Below are 25,404 nucleotides of genomic sequence, written 5' to 3'. Positions count from 1 at the left end.
CCAGGCTCGTTCCCGCTTGGCTTTCAAGACGCAGGGCTGTGATCCTGGGAACTGCAACGGGAAATGGGCAGGGGGTGATGGACTCAGCCGTCTCCCAGCACAGGGGTTTTTGAAGGAAGAAGAGCCTAAAAGATTGCTCCCTTCCCTTTTATTTCTCCCTTTCTTACAATGAATATTGCTATCACGTGCCTAGCTCAGACCCCAAGGAAGAAGAAAAAAGCTTCAACGCTGAATTAAGATGGTCCTGGATCTCGTTTAATCGCCACAGGTTTGATTGCATTTCAGAACAGACCATCAAGCATCAGCCAGTCCCCAAAGCAATCGCTCTTAAGTGGGGTTGGCTGCATACGTCCCACAGAGTCATTTAATTTTAGTACAGCAGCTTCCTGATACCACTGGATTTTTTGCTTGTCCCAGCAGATATAATAATATAATCTACTATGTCCTCGTGCCCAGAACGCACACACAAGGAAAGGTGAAATAAAATCAATTTGCACTCACGTTTCTCTCCCTCTTTTTAATTCCAGGGCTTGTTAATTCATCACCAGTGAATTTATGGTCCCTTGGATGCCCAAGAGCCCTGGATAGTGAAGCTCTGTGCTAAACAAGGCACAACCATTCTGTAACAGCGCTGCAAAGTGCCATGAAGGAATGTACTCATCTCAGGAGCTTCGTAGCATCTGAATCCGGCCCCAGTGAGGTTTCCCTGATGGTTATTCCCCATGGGGGGATCGAGTGCGGAGGCTCACGGACCCCTGCCAGGGTGCAGAAGCAGCCAGGGGCAGAAGGGGGAATTCAGCCCCAGCGCATTTAGGTGGAGTCAATCATCATGCACAAACCCAGGCAGCATCAGTGGTGGCTTCCCCTGTGGACTCGCCTCCCCTCTCCAATTCTGTACCCACCAGAGGAGACAGGAGGAGGGAAACCTCTGGGCACCTGAAGCACAGGGGCTGAAGCTGGAGGCGGAGGTACGTGGTGCTTCTCAGCTATTGCACAGGGCTTTCTCTTGCAGATCGCAAGATATTTAATGGAAGCAGGTGTCTAACCTCAGTCTTCCCATCTGATGCTCTCTGAAAAGCACTGGAGCCAAGAGTGCTCCATCTCTCTCTGAGATCTTGTTTGCTCTCAGGTGTCTAAAAAGAAACATTTCTGGTAAGGCGAAGAGAAACCCCGCTGCCAAAATATGGGTGGGCTGCTTCTCCTGCCCAGGTTCAGCCCTGTCTCTGAGTTGCTGCATTGGGAACTGCGGACGGCAATGAATTTTGACAGCAAAAGCCAACATCGCTGCAAATCTGATGGGACTGCTGGGATTCTGACAGGAACTGGCTGTGCCTGCAAACACCAAAATCACCATCTGGTACTTTTGCATCAGCCGCCTTGGGAATCCACTCGGCCAAGAGGGCTGCAGTGCTGGATTGCGGTGCCACCAAGGTGAGTTGGGACATTCAGGTCTGTTTAAGGCCATCAGGTAACGAGAGATCAATGGCTCTATAGTTACAAATGAATTGGAGACAATGATAAGCTTTCACCAGCAAATAAAGACGTAAGATGAGCCAGGAAGCACGGAGGAGCCTCCGGTCCCTGCATGGGGAACGGGAGATCTCAGCGCGCTCCACTACAGATTCTCAGCTGACTTCTTAATTTAATTTCATTCATCGTCCCTACAATCAGTCTTCCCATCTTCCTTAATTAAAAGGTGAAATCATAGGAGAAAGACTTGTTTCTTATTGTTTCCGGAAGATCCAGTGCTGGGGCTTTGCTCCCAGCCAGGGCTTTCAGCTCCCTGCGTGCTGTGCATCAGTCATTCATAAGGAAGGATTTACGGCAGGATGAGCTAGGGGAGGAGGCAGGATTTCAAAGTCAGGGGTGCTCTGCCTCCACAGACTTCCTCCTCTGCCCTTGAGCTTGCCCCCGCCTGCCTTTATTTCTTCTCCAACCTTTTGTGTGCTTGAGCACAAGAATAACCAGCCAGTGTGCTGGCTGCTATTAAAAGGATCCGGCAATTGGCCGTGATGCTTACTTGCATGGGTGCGGATGCACGTTCCCCAAAATAGTCACTACTGCAGAGATTCCTTCCTCCCTTCCCTCTCCCTCGCTGGCTGGTCCCCTGGGTCTCTCTTTCATCTGGGCTTTTTTCACATGAGCACTGATTTTTTCTGGGTTGCAGATGCTGGAGAGCGGGCAGGGACAGCCCCAATCCCAGCTGAGACCTCGAGGCACGGCTATAACACACACAGCCATGCGATCAGCTGAGACATCCTTGATTTGCAGGTAACTGCCTTTCCTACAAGAAGATTTTATCCCATGCCCTGCTGCTCATAAGCCAAGAGAATTATGTTCTTCATTAGTTTAAAGTCTGAGCCCTCTAGGTTTAAAAAGAGCCTTGTAGAAATACAAGTATTTTCTGATTCCTTTATTCCTCGTTGCGATAATAAATCTTGTTCCTTTTCCATCAGAGAATAAATAAACAGGGGAAAGTCTCCTGAGAGCCAAAGCCTTACTGGGGTCTTAAAAGCACATAATTTTCTTGACAAGGTAAGAGAAATATCACTGGTTTCTTCACAGTGTAAATAACCCAGGCAATAGAGCCAGAAGCGATGCTCCGGGGAGCAGCGTGCCCTGAGCGTTTCGCCCATTCCCCCTCGGGCACTGTGGTCCCATTACATCTTCATATCACCGCTACCTTCTTGGTGGGGAGGGACTCCGGAGTGGAGACATTGGCACCGTATTTATTTGTTCCTAGTGAGCAAGAGCCTGCTGGTTACAAACTCTTTTGACTCCTCGGTGTAGTTACCACCTAAATACACGACCCCCAAGCTCCAAGGCTGTCGCGTAGCAAGGAGGACAGTGCCAGCCCCATCCTGGATCAGGATCCTCGTGATGGGGAGGTTGGCCCCAGCCCGCCCAGCCCTCCCGTGGCGGCTGTTCACCCTTTTTGCCTACCCCGTGGGTATCCTCCCTCCAGTGCGGTCTGGCAAAGAGCTGCCGAGTCAATTGAAGCTGAAATGAAATTTAAAACAATTAAATTTGTAAATGAAATGCAGCACCGCAACAGGGTGATTTGCCGCCTCTTCCTTTACCTCCATGCCACATGCAATCCATTTGCAGGGTTCAGTGCCAGCAGGCCAGCGCTGCGGAGGATGGGGCTGGGCATCTTCCACAGGTCGTGCTGAGCAGTCAGAGCAACGTCGGGTGAAATACGGCCCAGACATCACCAGGGCGGGCACAGCACGTTCCTCGATATGTGCACTGGGTCTGGATTTCTTTTCCCAGCATAAGATCTTGGAGCTCATTACAAGCAGTAATGATGGTGCCAGCACGTGCGTTGTGACCCTACTTGTGCCAGTTGCTTTTGGGGAATTGCCCAGTGTTCAAAATCTCTAAAAATGAGGCCACTTATTTCATGTGTCCTGCAGCATTGCCTCTACACAGCTTCCAGCAGCAGCGGGCAGAGACATCCAGCCTGAGAAAAGGAGGGGAACACAAAAACTATGAGTATCGCAGACCCCTTCAGGTGCCACACATCTTCTCGGCACCTTGAGTTTAGCGAGATGCGATTAAGTGGTGTTCCTCTCCATCCGTACCTAGTAGCAACTACAACAAAATCCACTCATGAAGATGCAGCTGGCCAGAACTGGGTTTTCCCTCAGATTCCTCTACACAGGTGTGGGAAGGTGACCTGGAGTGTTTTCCAGGTAGGGGATTATCCATGGAAAAAGTGGAGAATTGAACCCTCTGAGCAAGACGTTTGTCATTCTTTTGGTACTTGGAGCCTCCAAAATTGGGAGATCCTCCGAAAGATGCAGCTTGGTGTATCTGTCAGCGTTTGAGCTCCATGCAGGATTCTATGGGCAGAGGCTGGCGTAGGAGGGGCATAACCTGGGGGCCAGTGGGACACTGGCTTGCTTGGAGAGAAGGAGGGTGGAAGGAGGGTGAATGACACATCGTTAAGCAAAAGAGAAAACTCATTACGATTTTTTAAGCGGCCCAGAGCTGCAATGTCTGGGCTTAAAATACAGTCATGGAGAAAATAAATGAGAATTCATTTTCCATTTGAGAAATAGGTATAATTAATTAGAAGGTGTTTATGAGTTTTGTAATGTGTTGTGTAGCTGCAGGAAAAGCAGCCGGTTAAGAGTTCTCCAAGTGAAATCAGGGAAGATTCTTCTGCCAGAAAGTTATTGCTGGGGATGGCGTGAATGCAATTACAGAGCCAGGCTTGGCCGAGAGTGACATTTGTATTCGGGATAAAACAGAGCAGCTCTTCCCCACTGGCACCAAAACAAAGTAGGAGGGGAAAGGAAATCTTCAGAAATATCAAAGCGTCTGGCTAAGGTGACGTCAGATGTTTTGTTTTCACGAGGCAGCACTGTTTCCCTTGGATGTCAGGTCATTACACTGAGAAAAAGAATCCAGTACAATATTTACTGATGTGCAATGAAATGAACCACAATAATAGAAACAAAATGGCTTTTTCCATATCAAGATGAGACATTTCAGTGCTGCGGAAATGACAGTGCCATTGGTGAAAAATACTGACAAGTGATGCAGGAAGACTGACAGGAGTCTCATTTGGGCTTTTTTCGCCAAAATAGATTGATTTTTTTTTTTTAATAATTTTCAGTGTGAGATGCATTCCCAATGAAAAAAAACCCAAATATATCTCTGAAAATGGTCCCAGCGGCTGCAGTGAAACCCCAGCGGCCGAGCTTCCGGACCGCCGCGGGAAGGTGAGGACGCGGCGCGGGCTGGGACTGGCGGTGGCAGAGGAGCACAGAGAGGTGTCAGAAGCACTCAAGTGAGTGCTCACACTCAAGTGAGTACCTCTCTGTTTCCCAAGGGCAGGAATTGATCTCCTGGCCATAGATGAGGCTAGGGCTTAGCTCGCTGGTGCTGTTTGGAAAAGCAAAGCTCTGGGAGCCAGTTTGCTGCTGCATTCTGCAGAGGCACAAAGGTGGGCAGGAGGCAAGACTTTAAGAGAGTAGGTGTGGAGGGATGCCGGTATCTTACCTTCTCCTTTTCTGCATTAAGGTTAGGGTTTGGAGGTCTATTGGTTCAGGACCCTGCTATATAATTTAAGTCCTCAGGGTCTGTAGGTCTGGGGAAGGAGCTGGTGGGAAGATCCCTGGGTGCTTCGGCATTCCTTAAAGCCCCCAGACTTAGTGAGTGGGCTGGTAGGGATGATGGACAGCATCTGATTCTCTATACCTGGGGTATAACTCACATTTGGGCTAAGGCTCAGCAATCTAAAGGTCGAGGAGGCCAATTTATTGCTGCATGGTGCAGGGCCATCAGGGATTAGCTTTCACTTGGGGAATATAACAGAGTTGGGGTAGGGAGTCAAAGGCAGCTGAATCCAGTGCACCAAAGGCTGGGAGAGCTTAGAAAAGGACTGGTGCCATTTGCAGCCCGTGCCTGGCTCACATTTTCTTTTACTGTAGGTGTTTGATCTCAGCTGTAGCCAGAGGATAATCAGATAAACATCATCTGTACGTCACCCATGAGAGCGGCCTGTGCTACGGGGACCTCAGAGTTAGGAAGAGGGCAGGTGACTGAAGCCTGGGACATCATCCCTTCCTGCCTCTCAGCAAAGTACAGGCAAAATTAGGGTATCTAAACCCCAAATAGGCCAGACTCTCGCCAGATGCTGCAGGACACTGAGGGTCATGAAAACACAGGGGCCTTCGGTGCTCGTGTTGTATTTTCTCCTCGTGCAGCGATGTACCCCTGGTACAATTAAGCAGCAGGTGGCCCAAATGAAATACTCAGGACACAAGCCCACTGACTTCAATCCACACTTTGATTCAGCAGACTGCTTCCAGGTGGCCTCCATCTTCAGCCCCTGGAAAAGTTTCACTGATTTCTCTTCAAATTAGGAGGGGCTTAAAGGCTGTGCTAATTAGCAAAGATTCACAAGCGCTGTGCAAAATACAAACTGAATTGAATGTGCTTCAAGCGAACCACGGCTCTGCTAGCTTCAGCTGTATGTAATAAGCATTACTCTAGTGTGTGAAGGGGTAAAATCCTGCCCCAAGTCAGGGGAGGGGCTTTGCCTAATCCTTAAATACCGGTGCTCTGTGCTCTTAAAGTTGGTGGTGGGGTTACATGGGCTCTATTTATGCCTTTTCTCTTTCTGCTGGACAACAGGAGGGGACCGCCAGTACAGCCAGACCTCTGTAAGTACGGCTTTGGGTGCCTGCAGCGTTTGAATCCTGTTCTCCTGCTACCTCGCAGCATCTGCTGGCCTTCACAGCTGCTTCTTGACAGGCACGGGGCTGCTTAGCATCCCCCCAGTGCGCGGGCGTTTTGCGAGCTGTCTTTAATACCCGCAGAAACTCTGTGAAGGCTCGGCTCGCCTCTCGGGCCCCAGGACCTCGGTGGGATGGGAGACGGGAAGCTGCTTTCCCGTTCTTGCCCCCGCTCCGGCCGGGCAGCAGGGGGAAGCTGCCGGGGCCTCGCTGCCCGGGGCGGCCCCGCTCCCCCGCCGGGGCGGGCGGTACGGGGGCGGCGCCGGCCTCCCCTCCCCTCCCCTGCCCTCCCCCTCGTCCCGGCCCCTGGAGCGGCCCGGAGCTCGGAAGCGGGAGGCGCTGGCAGCAGGTGCGGGCGGTGAGAGGAGCGGCGCGGCCGCCCGGGGGCGGCGGGGGGGGTCGCAGGCTTCTCCGAGCGCACGGGAGGCAGCTGGGGGGCTCCCCTCCCAACGGGGCTTTGGCGGGGCCGCCGTTCCCGGCTGGCGGCGGCTGGCCCGGAGCTGGGTAAGCCGCCACCCAGCTCGGCATCTCTTCTTGCGTCACGCGATGCAATAACCCTTTCGTGCCTGGTGTGGGATATTTGCGTGTCGCTCGGGAACCTCGCTGCTGTTGCCTCCTTCCGCTCGCTCGCTGCGAGCGTGCGAGAAGGTGCGGTGGCTGGCGAAGCGAGGCGGGGAGTCCTTCTGGCGGGTCTCTGCCGTCAGGCCGCGGAGCGTCGGAGCCGCTGCTGCGCCTGCTCGGGCACCGAGATAAACCGGAGATGATAAACCCGAGATGAGGGCCGAGAGCCTTCCGGCGCGATGGGCGAAGAGCGGCACCCAGCCGCCGCTGGGCCTCGCCGGCCGGGGCCCTGCCCGGTGGGCGCGGGGACCGTCGGGTTTATCGCAGCTGGGGCGGCCAAACCCGCGGGTGAGCCGGGGAGCGCTGTGCGCCGTGTCTGTGAAAGCCGCTTCGATGGCGGGGCTGGGCTGGCGGGAGGCCCGAGGGGCCCCGCGGCGAGGCTGGGCTCGCCTCCGCCTGTGGTTCTGGGTGACGGGGTTAATGGGGCTCTGGATTTAAAGGAGACTTTGAGCCCTTCTGGGGCAGGAAGGTGCAAAAAAAATCACACGGTTCAGAAGGAGCAGGGTGGAGTTGCTGTGGTTGTGTTGCAAATACTAAAACATGGATTTTGTTTAAAAAAAAAAAAAAACCAAGCTTTTCTGCTGTTAGTCTTTCTGATGCTCAGTCCCCCCAGATTCACAGATATTCTAGCTGTAATGGTGCTTTATTTCAGAAGGCACCCAGGTGGGTGGGGGAAGCAAAGGAGTAAGACGAAGAGTTTAAAAACCTAAAAGCTTTTCCTTGTAAGATGCTGCTCTTTTGCTTCTGCAATTAGCTTATACCTGTGGGAGGGATGCTTGGCGAGCAGGTTCATGGTCCCTTGCTGGAGCCTCATGGGCAAAGTCCTCCCTGGGCCCCTGCCAGGAACTGGAGACTTTAGTGCCTGTGGTCACACGCTAAGGAGGCAGGAGGAGTCTGATCCTGTGGTGACAAACCCAGCTTGCTGCCTCCTCCCAGGTGCCAGGTCACCCAAGCATGGCCACCCAGATGTTTGAGGGGAGAGGGCACGCGGCCGTCTACCAGAAATACAGGTTTGCGCCAGGCAGAGAGCTGCAACAAACCATCCTCGCCTACCTGCAGGAAAAGGTGAGTGGGGTATGGCCAGGCTGTAGGGAAAAAACAAGGTAGTAGTATTTACCCTCCTGGGAGCGTTACCTTGGTTGGTGCCGTGGGGAAGAATAAATCGGTTGGGGTCAAGGCGAGATGTGGGCAGAGAAGAGCCTTCCCAGGGCTTGTGTCATGCCGAGGCCCTTCCTGTGTGGACGCTGGGGGGAGGAACGGGGTAAAAGCACAGAAATTGGGTGGCTGCCTGCTGAGACGCGTCTGCTCCTCCCCGCAGAGGGCAAACCCTGCTGAGCTGGTGGTGGATGTCGGCTGCGGGTCCGGACAAGGCACCCGCTTCCTTGCGGAGCACTTCAAGAAGGTGGTGGGAACAGACATCAGTGCAGCGCAGATCCAGGAGGCCAGGGATGCCCCCTCCCTGCCCAGTGTCTCCTACCTGTGAGTGTCGGGGCAGCGAGCTCAGCCGAAGGCAAAATTCAGGTCCTCACACGGAGGTGGTGTTTTGTGAGTATGATTGTTGTAAGAGCCAGCCAGCACCATACAAAATCCCACTTGATGGGATTCCTGGGATGAATGGATATTATCCTAGACTTACAGTAGCCATGGTCTTGCATCCCAAATGGTCATCATTGACTCCAAAAAATGCTCACTGACTTAATGTCCTACTCCTGAATTCCCATATTGTACGCTACCTTTTTTTCCTTCCCCCTTCCAGCGTGTGCCCTGCAGAGGAGCTGCCATTCGAGGATGCCTCGGTGGATCTCCTGACTTCATTTACAGCTGCGCACTGGTTCGATATTGAGAAGTTCATGAGAGAAGCAAACCGCGTGGTTAAGCCAGGTGGTTGTGTTGCCATCAGCACCTACACTGTGGACATGAGTCTGCGCTATGGAAACTGCTCCGAAAAGCTGACCAAAGTCTTCAGGGAGGTGAGGTGATGAAATTTAAACCTCGGGGCTTCCCCTCCTGATGTGGACAGGGGAAAATGTGTTAGTACTTAAATGCAGAGAGGAAAGCCATGGGCTTGGGGGGGTACAACTAGAGGAGTCCTACTGGAGGATGGGGCAGAGGGATGGTTAAATAAAAGGACAAGGTTGAGATGGGGTGTTAGTGGTTCCCACACAGTGCTGGAGCTGGCTGGATGGGAAGAGGGACATTAGGACTAATAGGGCAGACTTTGGTGTGGTGAGAAGGGCTACGGAGCAAATCTGGGGATGCTGGTATCATCAAAGACTTCTGTTGCCCTGATCACAATGAAAAGAATGGGAAGTAGAAACTGTTTGGAAAGAGGCTTTCTTGGTGATCTTTCTTGACAAAGAGTTTTAATAACTCATAGTGGAAAGTCTCCTTTTAGAAATAGCAGTGCAGAGGACAGGACCTTTATCTCTAATAAAATAAGATCCTTGAGTTCTTGACTCTGAGCAAGATTTTGTGAATTTTAATGCAAGGTGTATTTAAAAGTACATGCATGGATGCATCAGACCTAGGGCCAAGCAAGCCTGAGTTAAGTGGAAACTGAGAGCTTCAAGTGGTTTTGTGTTTTGTTTTTTAATTTGCTGTCTTTACAGGCCTGGGACCTGCTTCTAAAATACTCACATAATAGGATAAAACTTGTCTTGGAAGACTACAAAGAGATTTTTGAGGCCTTGCCATTTCCAGATAAGAAGAGGTAAGTAGAAACTCCTTGGCACTGCACCAGGAGTGGATAGAGGTAGTGTCTCTGCTCCTCTGTGGGGCTGGTCTGCTGCCGGCCTGGGGACAACACGGGGAGCTGGGTTTGCTGGAGCAGGTACCTGCTGGGTCCCAGCAAATGCCTTTGCATTGTGGCAGAGCCATGCGGCTGCATTTCCACTCCACTGGATTTAATGCAGCTCTATGCTGGGCTGGCAAGTGTCGTCTAAGGGCTGCAAGGACCCTTCCTGCTCAAGGCAAAACTGTGTTAGTTTATTTTTTGTTGGTTTATGATAATTTGAGGCTTCTGGGAAGATCACTTAATGGATGAAGGGGGAAAAATGGAGGGAGAGAACAAACCTGCCCCAGACCTCCAGGGAGCTGGCACCTGCCTCCCCACCAAGGCATGGGGCAGGGACTGACTCTGCAGGCAAAAAGGATGTGTTGGCAGTGGCGTTGCGGAGGTGTTGGTGTCCTGGCTGCTGGAGGGGAATGGGCTCTGGGGGTAGGCCTGTGCTGAAAGGGCTTTCAAGTCACAGACTATGTTAGATGGTTCCTGGGACCATCTCTGCTTCTCCTGTAGTGCATCAGTTAGAGCTCCTGACCCACCAAATGACACAATCGGATGTTTCCATCTGTGGGACCTTTGGTGTCAGGTATTTTATTCACCACCACCTCAATCAGTTGTTCTTGTTCCACTGTCTTTGAGATTTAACTTGCCAATGCTCTTTTCTTCCCTGTCTCCCTTTTAGAATCACTGATATCTTTGACAAAATTCCCATGACGGTTGCTGGTGTGGTTGGTTACCTGGAGTCTGTCTCTCCATATCAAGCCTTTATGAAGAATGACCCCGAAGCTGCAAAATCCCTCCTCCAAGAGACTGAAAAGAGGTGAGAACTGCTTGGGAAAACAGGCAGGACATGGAAGACCCCTCTCACACCATGAATGAAGAGTAAGGTTGTGGGGACCCCTTCAAAGCTAGAAGTGAGCTGTGCAGCAATATTTTTCCCTCCTTCCCCCTGGGTGTGGATGGATACTTGTCAGAGGTTAAACAGCAGATCCTCAGCTGGTCACAGCATGATTGACCACAGTTTGAGTCAGTTGACTTAAAAGTTTGTCTATGTAGCTGATGGTGGTTTTGCACTGATGTATCTGTGTGTACATCTCGCATCAGAGGTATCTGGGGTTTCTTTGCCTTGCTGTTGATTAGCAGAGGACAAGACCTTGACAGTTGCATCTTAACTGATGTGTAGCAAGGGCCTGCTGCAAAGCTGGGAAGGGAAGGGCAGGCATCCATGGGCCTCTGATTTGCTCATTGACCAGAACAACCCTCATGCGTGTGCTGGATGCGTTGCTGCCTCCTGCATCTGCCATAAAGACCTCTCTGCTTTGGGTGGAAGAGACCTATCTCTGGTTGTGGATGTCACGCTGTGTCAGGTGGGAGCTGGCTGGACAGAGTGAGACCCTTCTTCTGCTTCTTGTTTCAGGATGCTGGAGACAATGGGAGTTTCTTCTCGTGAAACCCCAGTGGAGTTCTGGGTGAGGCACATCTGTGTGCTGGGGTGCAAGGGACGGTGAGAGGAAAAACCCTTCTGATCTGGTGCTGGAAGGGATGGAAAAAGTGGGTTGTCTCTTAATACCCCACTTGTAACCACCCTTCTTCCTTGGGAAGATCAGTGCTGATTTTGGTGATTAAAATTTTGATCTTCTGTGGAAGGCAGATGTGGGTTTCTGCCTGCTCTGTCTCCTGTCCATGTTGGTCCTCCAGTCTGCCCAGTGCTGCTCTGTTGGCACCGGAAGGATCTGGTTTCAGACTATGGTGGCTGGATTGCACGTGGGTGTGAGAATCACAGTAACAGCTGAGAAACTTGCTGCATTTCTTACACAATTAATAGTAATAAAAAAATTGATGAAAAGTTGCATGTGGCTCTTCTTTTTGAGAGGCTGTAGAGTGCCTGCTGCAGTCGAAATAACTGTACTTCATGGGTGTTGCTTACCTAGGCCCTGAGTGGCCTTTGGTTTCGTGGGGCGATGGGTTTTGGGTAAAAGGGCCACTTGCCCCTTACCCTGCCCAGGCTAAACTAGGAGCTGTGTGCTGTCTTTGAAGGCCAGGCTGGCAAGGGGCTGTTCTCGCCCACTGCATGACTGTATTGCTGGCTGATGCAGGCCTATCAACAGCTTATCTACTCCAGGTTTGCCCATTGCTGCTGCTTTGGTCCTCATGAGGTTACTTGTCCCCAGCCACAGCTCGGGAGCCTTTCTGGGATGGCTGCCACAGGGGAGCAGGTTTGTGCTCTGCTCAGTCCTGGCCTGCTATTGCTTATTCACACTGCAAAGGCAAGATTCGTATCTGTGTTTCGGGGAGGGGCAGATAGAGGCAAAGGGGTTCAAAGCCAGACGCAGCCCAGCACAAGTCCCCTCCTGTTTGTTTTCTGGAGGCTTTGTCCAGGCACAGCCTCTGCAGGGGCCTTTTCCCTTTCTTGTAATTCCTGCCCCTGGCAAGAAGGCTGCCTTGATGCCGTGGGCAAGGCTGTGGCCTCACTCTGTTACACCTTGGTGCCTTGTTAAGGAAGATGGAAGCAATGCCTCTGTCTGTCCCCTCTGAGAGCACCTGGAGGGAGGCTTATAGGGGCTGGAGGTGCTTCTGCTGGGGTCCTGGGGCTCTTGGGTATGGCCCTGCCATGGGTGCAGGGACTGAGCCTCCTCTAACCTGGTGAAGGTGCTTGACCCTGGGTATATCTCCATGGGGGTCACTGAGTGCTGACCCCAATTGGTGGCTCCCGGGAGGGTGGCGGGGTCCCAGGAGGACAGCTATGGGGAGGGAAGCCTAGTGCTGATGCTAGGCTGGTCTTGTGTCCATGTGCTGGAAAAGACCTCGTTGAGTGGTGATGCTGAATCAAGCTCTGCTGCAGGTCGCTGGTGGAGAGGCTGCGCTGGGTGCAGCTGAGTTGGGTGAGTGGCACTTGTAAAAAACCTCCCTTGCTGGGTGAGGATGGGGCTGGTGGCTTGTCTTCTCCTGAAGAAGCACTAGAGGTCTCTCCCTGCCCAGGACTGCACTGGACAACATAGCTACTGGGAGGCAGGTGGCTGGTAGGGCTGCCTTGGCTGGGGAAGCCCCAGCTGGGCTGGCAGGGCTTGTCCTGGGGAGGTGCATCCCTGCAGCCCTGCCTGGGCGGGGAGATGTCCCCGTGTGCCCCTACAGTGCTGGCACAAAGGCTCTGGGGGAAAAAAGTGCTTGTTTGGGGTTTTTTACTTGCTTTAAATTTAAAACAGTCTGTTTAAATCTGTTCATGAATGAACTTTGCAATTAACAGACCTTCCCTCCCCAGCATCTGCAGGGCACTTGGCACATCCCCCAGGATGATGCAGTGGGTGACTGGCCACGATCTAACACCAGGGATTGCATCACCAACAGGCTTAGGCACGGTGTTGGCAGTGTGAGGCAAGCGGAGTGGCGCAAACCAGTCCGATGCTGCGACGGCTGCTGTGGATCGCATGTGCTGAGAGGCAATGAAGGGTTATGGGGTGCGTAGTGGGGCTGGCAGCACTTTGGTGGCACTGACACCCCAGGCTGGTGGGGATGGGTCCAGTGATGGCTGCCTAGCAGAGGCCACCTGATGTCCCCTGCCCTGCTGCCACTGGGCTATGGGCAGGGCTCCTGCACATTACCCAGGCTGGTGTACGTTTGATTTTCTTTTGTTTTCCTTTAAAGCTGGCTTTTTGGGGCACACTTTTGTTGGGTTTTTTTTTCTTTTCTTTTTTTCCCCCCGTTTCTTTTCTAAGACCAGTGACTTGAGCATGAGCTGGTTCCTCCCCAACAAGCCAACTGGCTCCAAAAGGGGTCAGGAAGGAGTGATCTGGGCTCCTCCTTGCCACCCGCTCCAGCGGCATGGCTTGTGGCCAAGGCTTTTCCACGCTCCTGCCATGCAGTAGCTGATGAGTCATGGGGTGATTGCCTCACCCCGTGCCAACCCTGCCCGCAGCCCTGCCCATTTTCGCTTTCCTTCTCGCACGTGGGACCTCCTGCACACCTGGGATTTCTTGCTCTAAGCAAGTGTGAGTGGCTCCAGCTCACTGGCCCGCATGGATCCGAGGAGGGGGCTCCGCCTGTACCGCATTCCCGGCGTGGTACTGTCTGCAGTTGGGGCTGGGACCCACTGGGGCTGGAGCGATGACTGCCATGGATCCCCAGCGCCCTGCAGACCCTGCTGGCGTGGCATCCCCAGCCCACGCCGGCTTTGGGGGACCCTCCGCTGTCGTGGCAGGAAGCCGGCACTAGCCCAGTTAGGAGGAGCCGTGCTGAACGCAGCCAGGTTTTCCTGGTCTGGCTGGGGACTGGGATAGGGTGGAGCATGGCATCGCTGTGCAAGACGCTTGCTAGCATGCTGATTCGCAGGATGGCAAGACCATGTCCCGTCAGGGAAAAGCCCTTGCTGCTGCTCAGCCAGGCACCGACAGGCTCGGCTATGGCTGGTGGCAAGTAAGGCACGAACATCTGAGCAAAGCACCCATGAGATCTTCCAAGGCTTCATCGTGGCCGCCCTAAGTGCTGCGGGCGCTGTGCTGGTGGCCCCGGCTTCCCTGCTCGGCTTTCGCTTTTCCTTTGGTGCCTTGAGGTCTCCTTTCGCCTGCGCAAAGAGATGAGGTTTCGCTTTACTTCTTCAACCAGAAATGACACCTGGAGATAAAAGCTGCAGCGACAGAGAAGAGGAGCCAAAGGAGCTGGGCCCCGCAGGGATGTGATGCTCCTCTCGGACCTGACGGGTGACTGGAGAGTGTCCCCAACACTGTCCTTGGCTGGGGCCAGCCTCATGTGGGGCAGTCTTCCAGCCCCACTCTGGGAGCACAGGCTGCAGATGGGGCTGTTCTGGCACAGCAGGCACCGGACATCACTATCTCGGTGCTGTGTGTCGCTGTCTGGGTGCTGGGGACCCTGCTCCAGCACTGCTGGCAGCTGCTGGAGATCCCAACCTGGGTGCTGAAACACCCCAGCCTGGCTCATATCTTGGTCTGAAGGAGACGCCCTGCGGTGCCTGTCCCGTCGACTGGCCGGGCTCCAGCTCAAGGCAGCACCGGGACCCCCGCTCCCTCCCCTTCTCACCAGGGGCCACATTTATTTTCACATCTGTTGGCATTTTCTGCTAAGGTGCTGTCTATTCCAGCTGAGCTGTGCCTTGCTTGGGCAATGTACGTGAAGTTATTTGTGCTGGCTTGGGCTTTTATTTCATAGTTGTTACATTGAATAAAAATTATTCTTTTAAATCTGTACATTTGTTTACTGGGAGAGAAAGGAAAGACAGTGCTCTTGTCCTGTTCACTGAGAGCACAGATAGAGGACCTGAGCCCTGGCCGGGGCTCAGCCTTTTAACTACAGACCTCGCACACCCTGCTGCAGCAGGGGAGGCTGGCACAGGAGCCTGGTCTGGCAGTGACGCTGGTGACTTGCTGCGGAGGGAAGCCCAGTGTCCACCGTGCCATTGGGCTTGAGCACTGTGTTTTGCTGTCCTGGCTCTTCTCCCAGCTCTGTCTCCATCTGGTTTGGCCAAAGCTGAGCTAGCCACTGCCCAAGCCATGCTGCTCCCAGTCTCTGCTCCTCTTCACCTGCACTGTGGTTTTCCAGGAAAGACCTGAGCCCTCCAAGATGCTGCTGGGGTGGAGGAAGGGCTCAAGGAAGGCTGAACAGATCCTGCAGGTCAACAACCGGTCCTGTTTAACCTCTTCATTAATGATCTGGATGATGAGGCAGAGTGTACCAGCAGTGTACCAGACACCAAACTGGGAGCAGTGGGTGACACACCAGAGGGTCGTCCTGCCATCCAGAGGGACCTCAACAGGCTGGAGAAATGGGCTGATGGGAACCTCATGAAGTTCAACAAGGGGAAGTGCAAAGTCCTGCACCTGGGGAGGAACAACTCCAGGTCCCAGGACGTGCTGGGGATCATCCAGCTGGAAAGCAGGTTTTCAGAAAAGGCCCCAGGGGGCCTGGTGGGCACCAGGTTGAACATGAGCCAGCAATGTGCCCTTGCAGCAAAGAGGATGCATGGTGTCTGGGGCTGCATTAGGAGAAGTGTCTCCAGCAGGTCGAGGGAGGTGATCCTTCCCCTGTACTCAGCACTGGAGAGGCTGCCCCTGGAGTGCTGGGTCCAGTTCTGGGCTCCCCAGTGCGAGAGAGACATGGACATACTGGAGAGAGTCCAACGAAGGGCCACGGAGATGGTGAAGGGTCTAGAGCATCTCTCCTATGAGGAAAGGCTGAGAGAGCTGGGGCTGTTCAGCCTGGAGAAGGTTCAGGGGCTCTTGGTGGTGCCTACTGACAGGACAGCAGACAACGGGCACAACCTGAAACATGTGAAAGTCCATCTGACTGCAAGAAAACACTTTTTTACTATGAGGGTGGTCAAACACTGGAACAGGTTGCCCAGAGAGGCTGTGGAGTCACCATCCTTGGAGATACTCAGAACGGGACAATGTCCTGGGCAACCTGCGCAGGCTGACCCTGCTTGAGCAGGGGTTGGACTGGACGATGTCCAGAGGTCCGGCCCACCTCCACAACTCGGCACAGCACATCCATGCTGGCTTGCCCACCCATAGGTGTATCTTTGCACAGCCTTGTGCAAGAACTTTTCTCATTTCCTTGGATTCCTTGAAGTCAGCAGTTTATTTACAAATATGAACATTAAAAATCAGGTCCTTCTGGAGCAGTGTTCTTCTATGGCCACCATGTGAGGCACTGCAAACTGCATTTATGCCTGTTGCTGCCTTACTTTGTATTTGGTTTTTAGACACAGGTATTGTCCTAATTTTCTATATTTAATGCTCGATAAATGCATAAAACTAAAAGCACGGCGATGATGGCTTCACGTCGCAGGAGGTTACCTCAGGGGAAGGACGGGTTTTGCTGAATTGGGGCACGAGGGCACCATTCCAGCTGTCAGGGGAGGGATGTCAATATATGGTATTTGCGTTTCCAGGCTAAACAGGGAGGAAGCCCCGGCCACCTCTGCAGTGGCTGGCAGGGGTGGCAGCCCCACTCATCTCCGGCAGCCTCCCTGCACCACCCTACGTCCCACTTGGAAAATGCTGGGGGGAACTGCTTCTGCTTTCACCCTTTTTCCGGCTTTTGTAGCGAGTCTGGTCCCCGAGGATAATACACACATAATGATAGTGCGCACAGCCCGCACTGAGGAGTGCCTGCACCCGGCTGCTGCTTTTGCCCCCTTCCTGCCACTGCCGTTGCGCTGTGCTTCCTGTGGGGAAACTGAGGCACGAACTGCCACCGCTCAGGAGGCACCAAAACCCTCCCCGCCACCCCGAGCCCCGCATGGGGCTGCGTGCCTGGGGGTCTCCCACAGCTTTCGGTGCGGTGCTGGACTGCGTCATGCCCAGGCTTCCCCGCACTTGCCAGCACCTCTCTGCCGCTCGATGCGGCGGCAGCAGCATCCCCCCGCCGGGCTCCCTTGGAGGGGTGCACGCCGAGGGCAGCCCGAGCATCCCCCGGCATCCCGGGCCGCTGGCTGTGCTCACCCCATCGAGGCGGGCGGCGGAGCAGGCAGCAGCGCAGGCAGCAGGAGGCGGGTGCTGCCCACACCTGCCGCACCTGCGGCAGCGGGATTCCCTCTGCCGCCGCTTTCGCTTTCCTCTTTCCAGGCCGCGGATTTTCCTGCCAATCTGAAAGCGTAATCATGCCGGGCAGGCAGCATAAAAGCTGGGGAGATGGGGCAGCCACGACGAAGCAGGCGAAGCAAGAAAAGCAGCTCGTCGGGACCATCCGCCAGCCCAGCAGCCCTGCAGCCGAGGAGCCACCCGCCGCAACACCGCCAGGCAACACTACATCAGGGATTTAGCGGATCTGGCCTGGAGCACTCCGGTTTGTCCTCTCCAGCTTCTTGCATCGCAGCCCCCTGGCCCCATCGTAGCCCACTCACCGCCAGGTTCTCGTCGACAAAATGCTGTGCCTTGGCTTCACCCCGCTGCTTGTGCTAGCGCTGGGGGCCAGCCTCGTGGCTGCTGTGCCCCAGCACGCCCTGAAGAAGGGCTGCGGTCTGTCCAAGTACGAGTCCCTCGTGCCCCACGAGCTGAAGCCTGTGCAGAAGATGAAGTCTCAATTTGTGAGTACCGCTGGCAGTGGGGGGCTGTGGGCTGGCAGGGGGCAAGGCAGAGGGGATGCTGAATTCGAGACCCCCAGTGACAAGGTGGATGTTTTCTGCAGCAGTTTGGGGACAAGGAGGATGTTTTCCAAGGGCATTTGGGGACAAGGAGGATGCTGGGCCAAATTTCATCCTGGTTTCAAACTCCTCAAGGCTGATTGGGGTTGCACAACATCACCAAAAGTCAAGATGACGGTTTTTCAGTCTCTCTCTTGGTTTATGCTTGCAGGATGACAGCATGCCGCATTCGGACCACAAATGCAACATCAGGCTCTTCCATCGGAGATGGAAGGCGGCAGACCTGTCGGTAAGGGCGAGGCGATGCTGTAAAAAGGGGGTACAACCCCCTACCAGCCAGGACCTCCCATTAGTGGGTCCCACCTCCACCCACACCCCCGGGCCGGTCTTCCAGACCCCCGGCCAGCCCTGGCGCTTTGGGTCCCTAACCAGGATGCTCCCGCCCGCAGGTGCCCGACCGACTGAAGCTGGTGGAAGCCGAGCTGGACTTCATCACCAAAATGCTGGGGCTCCCCGCCGCCCCCGGGTTCGCCGAGGTGCGCCAGCGGTCCCTCACCTTCTTCACCCAAGCCCGGGAGGACCTGCGAGGCTGCGTGAGTGCCCCCCAAAAACCTGCCGGCCCAGTGCTGGCTCAGCGGCCCCGGTGCTGGTGGCAGCGCCGCGAGGCAGCGCCGGTCCTTATGCAGCTGCTTTCCCTGCAGATGGCCACGGATCAGCCCTCCGGGAAACTGAGGCGCTGGCTGCAGAAGCTGCAGATGGCCAAGGAAACAGTAAGTCGGGCCAGCAGGGCGAGGGGGTTTCGGGGTGTTAGTGACCGCACGGCTGCATGGGGCCGCTGCACCATCTCTGGCGCTAACCCATCCCTTCTCCCCACCGCAGGAGACCACCAGCTGCCTGGAGGCCTCTGCCATCATCCACGTCTTCCAAGTGCTGGATGACCTGAAGTGCGCGGCCCTCCAGGAGCAATGCTCTTAGCCCCTGCCGGCAGCGCGGCTGGCACAGCACCGTGCTCACCGGCCCCGAAGGATGCCCCGAGGACCGGGAAAAATGATTTTTATTGCATCACTGGACTGTATTTCCTATTTAAGCGTTTTTCTTATTTATGTGAGCTCAAGGAGCAATTTTTCTTTCACAGTCTTTTAAATTATTGGGGTTTATTGTGTATTTATATATGACTTGGGAGGAGGTAAAGAAATGCCTTTCCTGAAAGATGCTGTTCAATGGGGATGACTGTATTTATTGGATATTTTTGTTTTGCTGGTTTTCAAAACACTGACTGTTTTTAAGGAAATCTATTTTTTTACCTGCTATTTATTACAGAGTATATTATGTATATTTTCCTGCATAAATTATTTTTTTATGTGCTATTTAATAAGAGAAATAAAACAGATACCATAAACAGACAAGCTGCCATCATATGTTTTTACTACGTTTTGTTATTTCATTCCTTCAGAAAAGGGAGTTAGTGGGAGGGGTGAGGGAGGACATCAAGGTGAATGTTGAGCATTTGAAAATTAGCAAGCCTTTGGCACTCATGTCCATCTCCAGCTGTCTGGGGGTGCACCCTGACTGCCCCCCCGGGGTTTGCCTTTGGGGACAGAGGGATGGTCTTGTGGCCAGGGCTGTCCCTGTCTGCTGGGGGACAGGAGCCTGCTGGCCACCCTCTTCCAGGACGGATGCCCGTGCTGGGTGGTGCACACCAGGGCACGAAGCCTGGAGGAGCCTACAGCCTAATGTGATGCTCGCATCCCGGTACGGGCTGGGCGAGCCTCTGGGTTTGGGCATCCTGGGGACTCTCAGAAGATCCCTGAATGATTTAACCACCAAACTAGAGGTCAGGACGAGCGAGGAGCTGGGGAAGGCAGGCACCCAGCGGGGAGAGGAGGAAAAGGACCTGTGAGCAGACCCAAACCTCATTCAATCTCTGTCTTCTCAGGTCAGGGAGATGTTTCGCCGGGGAGGGGAACTGGCAACAGTGGCCACGTGTATGTGTGACGGCCACACCTGGGGTGAGCGAGCACCCTAACCCAGGGCCTAGCCAAGGCCTGGGGACCCAAAAGGCGCAGCTTTTGGTGGTAGGAAGGAGAGGAGCGCAGGGGAGCCCTCAGGCACTTCGGGCTGGGGTGATTTTAAGGTTGCTGCTTTTAGGTTGCAGGGTTGGGGAGTGAGCTATCAGCGGCCAAGCTGCAGCACGGCCATGGCTTCCCACAAAGAGACAGCCAGGGACGTGAGCCATAAACACTTGTCACAAAGTACGTCCCAGGCACCGCCCGCCCATCCTGCTCGGGCTTTGCAAGGGCGCTGTCAAAAGGAAACCTCGTTGCTGATGGGGAGGATAAAAAGCTTCCTTTTCCCTTCTGTTTCCAAACTGTGCTTCATACTAAGGCATAAAAGTGGGGAAATGTTGTCGTCCTTGTCTTTTGCAGCTGGCCTTAACCTGCTTCTGCCAGAGTGATGGGCCCTGGTCGCTCAAGACAGGCTGCATAAATTATTTTTTTTATAAAATAATAAAAAAACGTGCCTTCAAGCAGACACCAGCACGCTTGGGCCGTATTGACTTGAAAGGGGGAGGAAAGCACACCCCGAGGGCAGAGGGAAGCCCATCCTGCTGCAAGCACGCGAACGCATGCCACCCCAAAACCAGAAACCCTGGGCAAGAGGCATTTCCACGCTACATGGAGCAGCTTCGCCGGGACAGGGAGAAGCCAGAGACCGGGTGCCTGGCCTGGCTCTTTGGGGAGCTTTAATAGAATTTGTCATCCGGCCGTGCCCCAGGTGCCACCCACCTGCTGCCAGCAGATGCCGTCAGTGCCTGCGTCGGAGGGGTCCGCCCCAGCGACCCCTCCTCCCAGCCCTGCCCGCAGCGTCACCCCTCAGTTTTGAAGTCTTGCAAGAAATCCCTCGCTAACGGGGCCTACGCATAGCCAACATCTATGTGGGGAGGTTGTTTTTAAAACATTTCTGGCTACATGGCAATATTGAAACAACACATGGATCTCGAGAGGAAAGCCTAACGAGGGCAGAAGGTGTTTATTCATCCCGCAAAATAGATGTATTTAGACCATCCTGCCCTCATTAAGGTATCTACCAAGCCACTGCAAAATGCTGCTGCCACAGAACGATATGTGATGCTGCTGCGGGTGCCCAGGAGGAAGGCGCAGGGCTGCCCGCGTATCCACCTCTGGGGAAGGAAATTACCTCTATTCCCCGAGCAGCAGCAGGGTCGCAGCACAGGTCTCCTGAGCAGAAGGCGAGGGCAGAAATCACCCCCGGGAACAGCAGTCCCTCTATATCTCTCCGCTGAGCTCACGAGGCACCATGTCCGTCATGTCGCTCCTCGCTTTGCGTGTCCTGTGGGGGCAGGAAATAAAAGACGTGCCAACACATTCCCCGCTCCCCCGCATGGCTGCCTCTGGTGGGTTAACCTCCCGGTACCTCCCATGCAAAGCAAGTTCACTGCAAATTAAGACTGGGGAGACTTTTGTTGTTCCTTTGCCAGATGGGCCAGGCTTCAGCGAGGGGGTGGCCAGGCGCCTCGCGGTGCTGGGAGCAGGGCTGATGTGGACAGGGATGGAGCTGCAAGTGCCACAGCTGGCCAGCGTTAGCCTAATGCCCCTGCCAGCTTTCTGTAGCTCAGGATGAGCCCCCCTGCTTCTCCTGGAGGGTGCTTGCATGTGGGCAAGATGTGCTTTCACTTTCCCTCCAGGTTCAGATGAGGGATGCTGGGAGGGCAACGCTAGGGAGTTGGAGCCTTTCTGAGCATCGCCGAGCACGTGGTTCATTAACGCAGAGGAGTGTTAATGGCGGGTCCCCAGGGAAAAGGAGAGAGGTGTGCTCTTCCCTGCATTAGGGTTAGTTCAGACACAGAAGCAGCAGAAGGACAGGCAGAAAGCCTTGGCTTTGCTGTGTCTCCGTACAGCCCTGGTGCTTGCCAGGTACCTATTGTAGTTCCCACGCGGACACTGATCTCTGGCCCCAAGGGCAAAATTTACCGGAAGGAAACCCAAAAAGGTGGGTAGACAGGCGCACGTTTAACCTGCGGTGGAGGGGAGCTTTCTGTGCCAAGCTCTGCTGGAAAATGATGGGGAAAGCATCGAGGTAGGTCAAGCAGTTGGAAAAGGAGGGCGAGGGCAAGGCTGCAACTCCTGGAAAGGTTGCCCCGAGCCAGCTGCTTGTTTGCGATTTGTTGCATCACGGGGAAAACACTGGTGTCATGGAAGAGACTGAACTGTCGGAGGGTGAAACGTAAAGGCCATCGTGAGAAGACAGCTCTGTGGCTGAAGAGCACAAAACACCTTGTGGCAGCGGTGATTGTGGCTCCCTTCTAGTGATCGATGAGCAGAAGGCGTCAGGATCTTGTTTGCATTAAATCTCTGCTCCCACTGCCTCAAGCCTGGGTGCCTATGCTGGCTTAGGAGACCTCCTGTAATCCCACAGAATGTAAATAAAATAGGATAAGGTCCTGTGGGATTTGGCAGATGTGTGGCTAAGGTCAGGCAATAACAAACTACCCGACTGCTGCTCTTTTCTGCTGAGGTTTCTGTGCCGCTTTCAACATTACCTAACTATCCTGGTCCTGCAATGAGTGGCGTGGCTAAGATGTACTGGTGAGATCTGTTTCATTTTCTCTCTCCAAGAACCGTTTATGAAATTGTGTTTTATTTTGGCGGGGTTGTTTTTATTTCATGTATATACACAGTTTTGTGCTTCTATGGAATAAGCAGGGGAAATGTTTACCAAATTACAGAAAGGACAGTGGAGTTTGGGAGTTTTTCGATTCAGCCTTCTTTACACCGGTCCCGAGTGGCAAAAACTCTGCAGCTTCACAGGGAGCGTTGCCCAACACGTTGCAGATGACATTTCTGCCCGCAAGTCAAGAAAACCGACAGCTGAGTTTTATTGATGAATCGTGTTATAAGCTCCCGGGTCATAAACTACTTCTGCTCCAAACCCTCTGACCAGAATGCAGGTGGATAATACGTAAGGAATAAGTGTGCAGTGTCAGTCACCTGTTTTGACCATCCTAATGGATTCACAGCTGTAGGCAATGTGTCACACCACATCAGTAGGTAGATGTGGGCCATTAGGATGTTTACGGGTAGCAGATTAGGGGATGGACTAAAAACCTTAAGGTCTGCTTCATAGACAGTTAGGGGTCGGCATACCCTGCTGAGAACAAACCAGAATCTCTTTTTGAAAGGACAAAAAAGGTTCTGGGTTAATCATCAAGCAAGCCAAAAGCTGAAAACGTAACACCCTCTCATGGTGCTGGGCTGTCTGCTCCACAGAGTCCAGGTTGTCACTCGGGGCTGTGACCACCATGGATGTGAAGTCCTGCAGGAAGACTATGCTTCAGGAGATGGAAAGAGAGGATTACTCTGTCCAAGAAAAAAAGTCAAGATTAGGACTGTCTAGGCAAGAAACCCAGGCCTCCAAATAAACAAACAAAATCAGTGTGGGGCTTTTGGCTTTTTTTTTTTTTTTTTCCTAGACCCGCAGGCAAAACCTGGCTTTCTAATCTGATTTTGAGTATTGGTCTGGTGTGTTGTTCTCTGGTTTTAGCAGTGCCTGGGGGAAGCAGCAGCGGAATTCCAGGTCAATGCAGTCTCTGATAGGTATCAGCAGTCAAACATGTACACTGATTTTCATCAGAGGGTTGTGTGATTGTTTGTCATAAAGTATACATCAAATCTCAGCCGCTTGGTAATCATCATGAGACAGAGCCCATGGGGCTGTCTTGCTCTTCTCTTGGCATGTTCCTCCTTCAGAGCTCTGCTTACAAACTGTCCACAGTGATGCACAATTATCGACTAACGGGAAGCCAGTTGTTACTGCAAGAACTCTTGAGAGCCCCTTTTCATATGACTTTAATAAAGCTGTAGGTGAAAAAATGCTCCGATATTGCCATTGTGACCACAACGAAATTACAGCGATCTGCTCTTCTTCCAAATGGCTTGCAGCAGACGCGCGTTGAAGTGTGCGGGAGGCAAAGTGTTACACGTGGCAACAATCTCACATGCCTCACATCAGTGATATTTACTTTTTCTTGGCTACATGGATATGCACTAGCAGCTAAGTTACTGCGAGTGCCATTGCTATAGTTACTGTCGCACAACATCCTCTTCCTTCTGATACTCCAAAGCCAGTTTCAGGTCTGGTGTGGCAGGTCAGTCTCTAATGATTTCAGCCTAAAAGCGGAACGCTCTTGTTTAAGAGAGGGAGGGGAAAAAGCCAACACAGGTTAAACCCGAAGAATCAAACAAGGGATGGAAAGCAAAGACTGTTAGCGAGCACATTTTCTGCCAGACCAGAAAGTCCTGTTCGCTCACTGGCTTCCTCCGCTGTTTAAACACTGCAAATTGTGCCATACCACGTTGCTTTTATCCTTGTACTTGAAATCAGATCCCTTATCTAAAAAGAATCTTAAAAACCAGATATATCCTTAACCTGCCCCTGTTCTAAGGCCTAAAACTGTGTGGCCTGCTCCATTAAGGTCTTCTCTCTTGCTTTCCTGAAGGCAAAATGCGTGATCCCAGCTGTCCTGGCTTGCTGAGTACTTGAGTACAAAAGCAGAACTAGCATCTCTTCAGAGATCACAAACTCTGGGACCGAAACGTGAGCAGCAGGGACTTAGATGGAATGTGTCTGGATATAGAGCCAGCATTTTTAAAGTAAGAGCACAGAAAAGCTGTGTTTAGAGAGCCCACGAGGGAGTTGTTAGGATAATGATTGGTTCTCTGTGTTCCTGACAATATGAGAACTTCCAAAATTGCTCATTAAGGCAGGAGCTGATACTTTAACAAAAAGCAGACTTCCTCTGCTTCACTCCCAGTGGAGAGACGTACGTGTTAAATAAAAGCATGAGAAAAGGACACAAGAAGACATAAATACTCTTTAAATGGTGGCATAGTTTAAATCTAAGATGCTTGTTTCATCTTCTTCAGCTTTAAAAACAGTCACAGCTGGGTAATGGAAAATGGCTGGGCAATTGCCTGAAATCCAACAGAGAAGAAATCTTGGTTTTGTTTGCTGCACCAGGTGATGTCTGCAACTGCTCAAATTCTTGCTATATGAAACATTAAATACTTGCCAGGACAGAGACACAGCGATGGGAAAACAAAATACTCCATCCTGTCTGCATCGACTGAAAGTGGGGTTTAACTATTAACAATTTTCAACCAGTCATTAGTGTTTTTAAGTACTAACTGATACAGAGGTATAGATATAACATTATGAAATTACAAACTACCCTCGCCAGTGGTTATTTCCTTAGGTGCTGAACCTTTGAGACTCTCGCCTCTTCAGCAGGACCTTCGGAAATATCTTGTTTTGATGCCTCGAACATGCAGTGTAGTGCCTGATTTCAGGTAACCACCAGGAAAGTTTTCACTGGAGCAGTTTGAATTTGCCCCAGATCAGCTGGTGCTTGTGCAACTCTCTGTAAGCGCATAGTATTTCTCGACATCGTGGTCTCCTCACTCATGGATGTCTGAGAATCAGCTTCAGGAGTAGCTTACACCACACTCCTCGAGCCTAAGTGATAAAAGGAGGTGAGAGAATGAGAAAAACATCTTGTCAAACACGAAACAAAAGAATGAATAAACATGAGTTGAGAAAACATGGCAGTGGGAAGCGTGCGTGCATGTATGCCTTATGAT

At 52.8% G+C, this 25,404-nt stretch overlaps 2 protein-coding genes across 5 annotated transcripts; both read left to right on the top strand.

Annotated features, from left to right (window-relative positions):
- Positions 1-6,045: 6,045 nt before the first annotated feature.
- Positions 6,046-11,501, top strand: LOC104009957 (putative methyltransferase DDB_G0268948). 4 transcript variants are annotated; one of them, XM_087732592.1, is made up of 7 exons: positions 6,046-6,176; positions 7,806-7,934; positions 8,188-8,348; positions 8,626-8,839; positions 9,479-9,579; positions 10,334-10,471; positions 11,069-11,501. In XM_087732592.1, the coding sequence occupies exons 2-7, from the start codon at positions 7,824-7,826 to the stop codon at positions 11,157-11,159; spliced, it is 816 nt and encodes a 271-aa protein (XP_087588718.1). In that variant the 5' UTR covers positions 6,046-6,176; positions 7,806-7,823; the 3' UTR covers positions 11,160-11,501. The 4 variants fall into 4 exon arrangements, with proteins under 4 accessions (XP_087588718.1, XP_087588717.1, XP_087588719.1 ...); XM_087732591.1 differs by lacking the exon at positions 6,046-6,176 and adding an exon at positions 6,466-6,597; XM_087732593.1 differs by lacking the exon at positions 6,046-6,176 and adding an exon at positions 6,637-6,752.
- A 6,026-nt stretch (positions 11,502-17,527) lies between these two features.
- Positions 17,528-18,749, top strand: LOC104010164 (interferon lambda-3-like). Its single transcript, XM_087733674.1, has 5 exons — positions 17,528-17,689; positions 17,958-18,035; positions 18,196-18,339; positions 18,448-18,516; positions 18,626-18,749. Exons 1-5 carry the CDS (start codon positions 17,528-17,530, stop codon positions 18,719-18,721), a joined length of 549 nt encoding a protein of 182 aa, XP_087589800.1. The 3' UTR covers positions 18,722-18,749.
- The last annotated feature ends 6,655 nt before the right edge of the window (positions 18,750-25,404 follow it).

Source organism: Nipponia nippon, unplaced genomic scaffold (genome assembly GCF_047370975.1).
Source record: "Nipponia nippon isolate SJK-2023a ecotype South Korea unplaced genomic scaffold, ASM4737097v1 scaffold_5, whole genome shotgun sequence".
NCBI classification, from domain to species: Eukaryota; Metazoa; Chordata; class Aves; order Pelecaniformes; family Threskiornithidae; genus Nipponia; species Nipponia nippon.
This window is presented reverse-complemented; position numbering and strand designations above follow the sequence as displayed.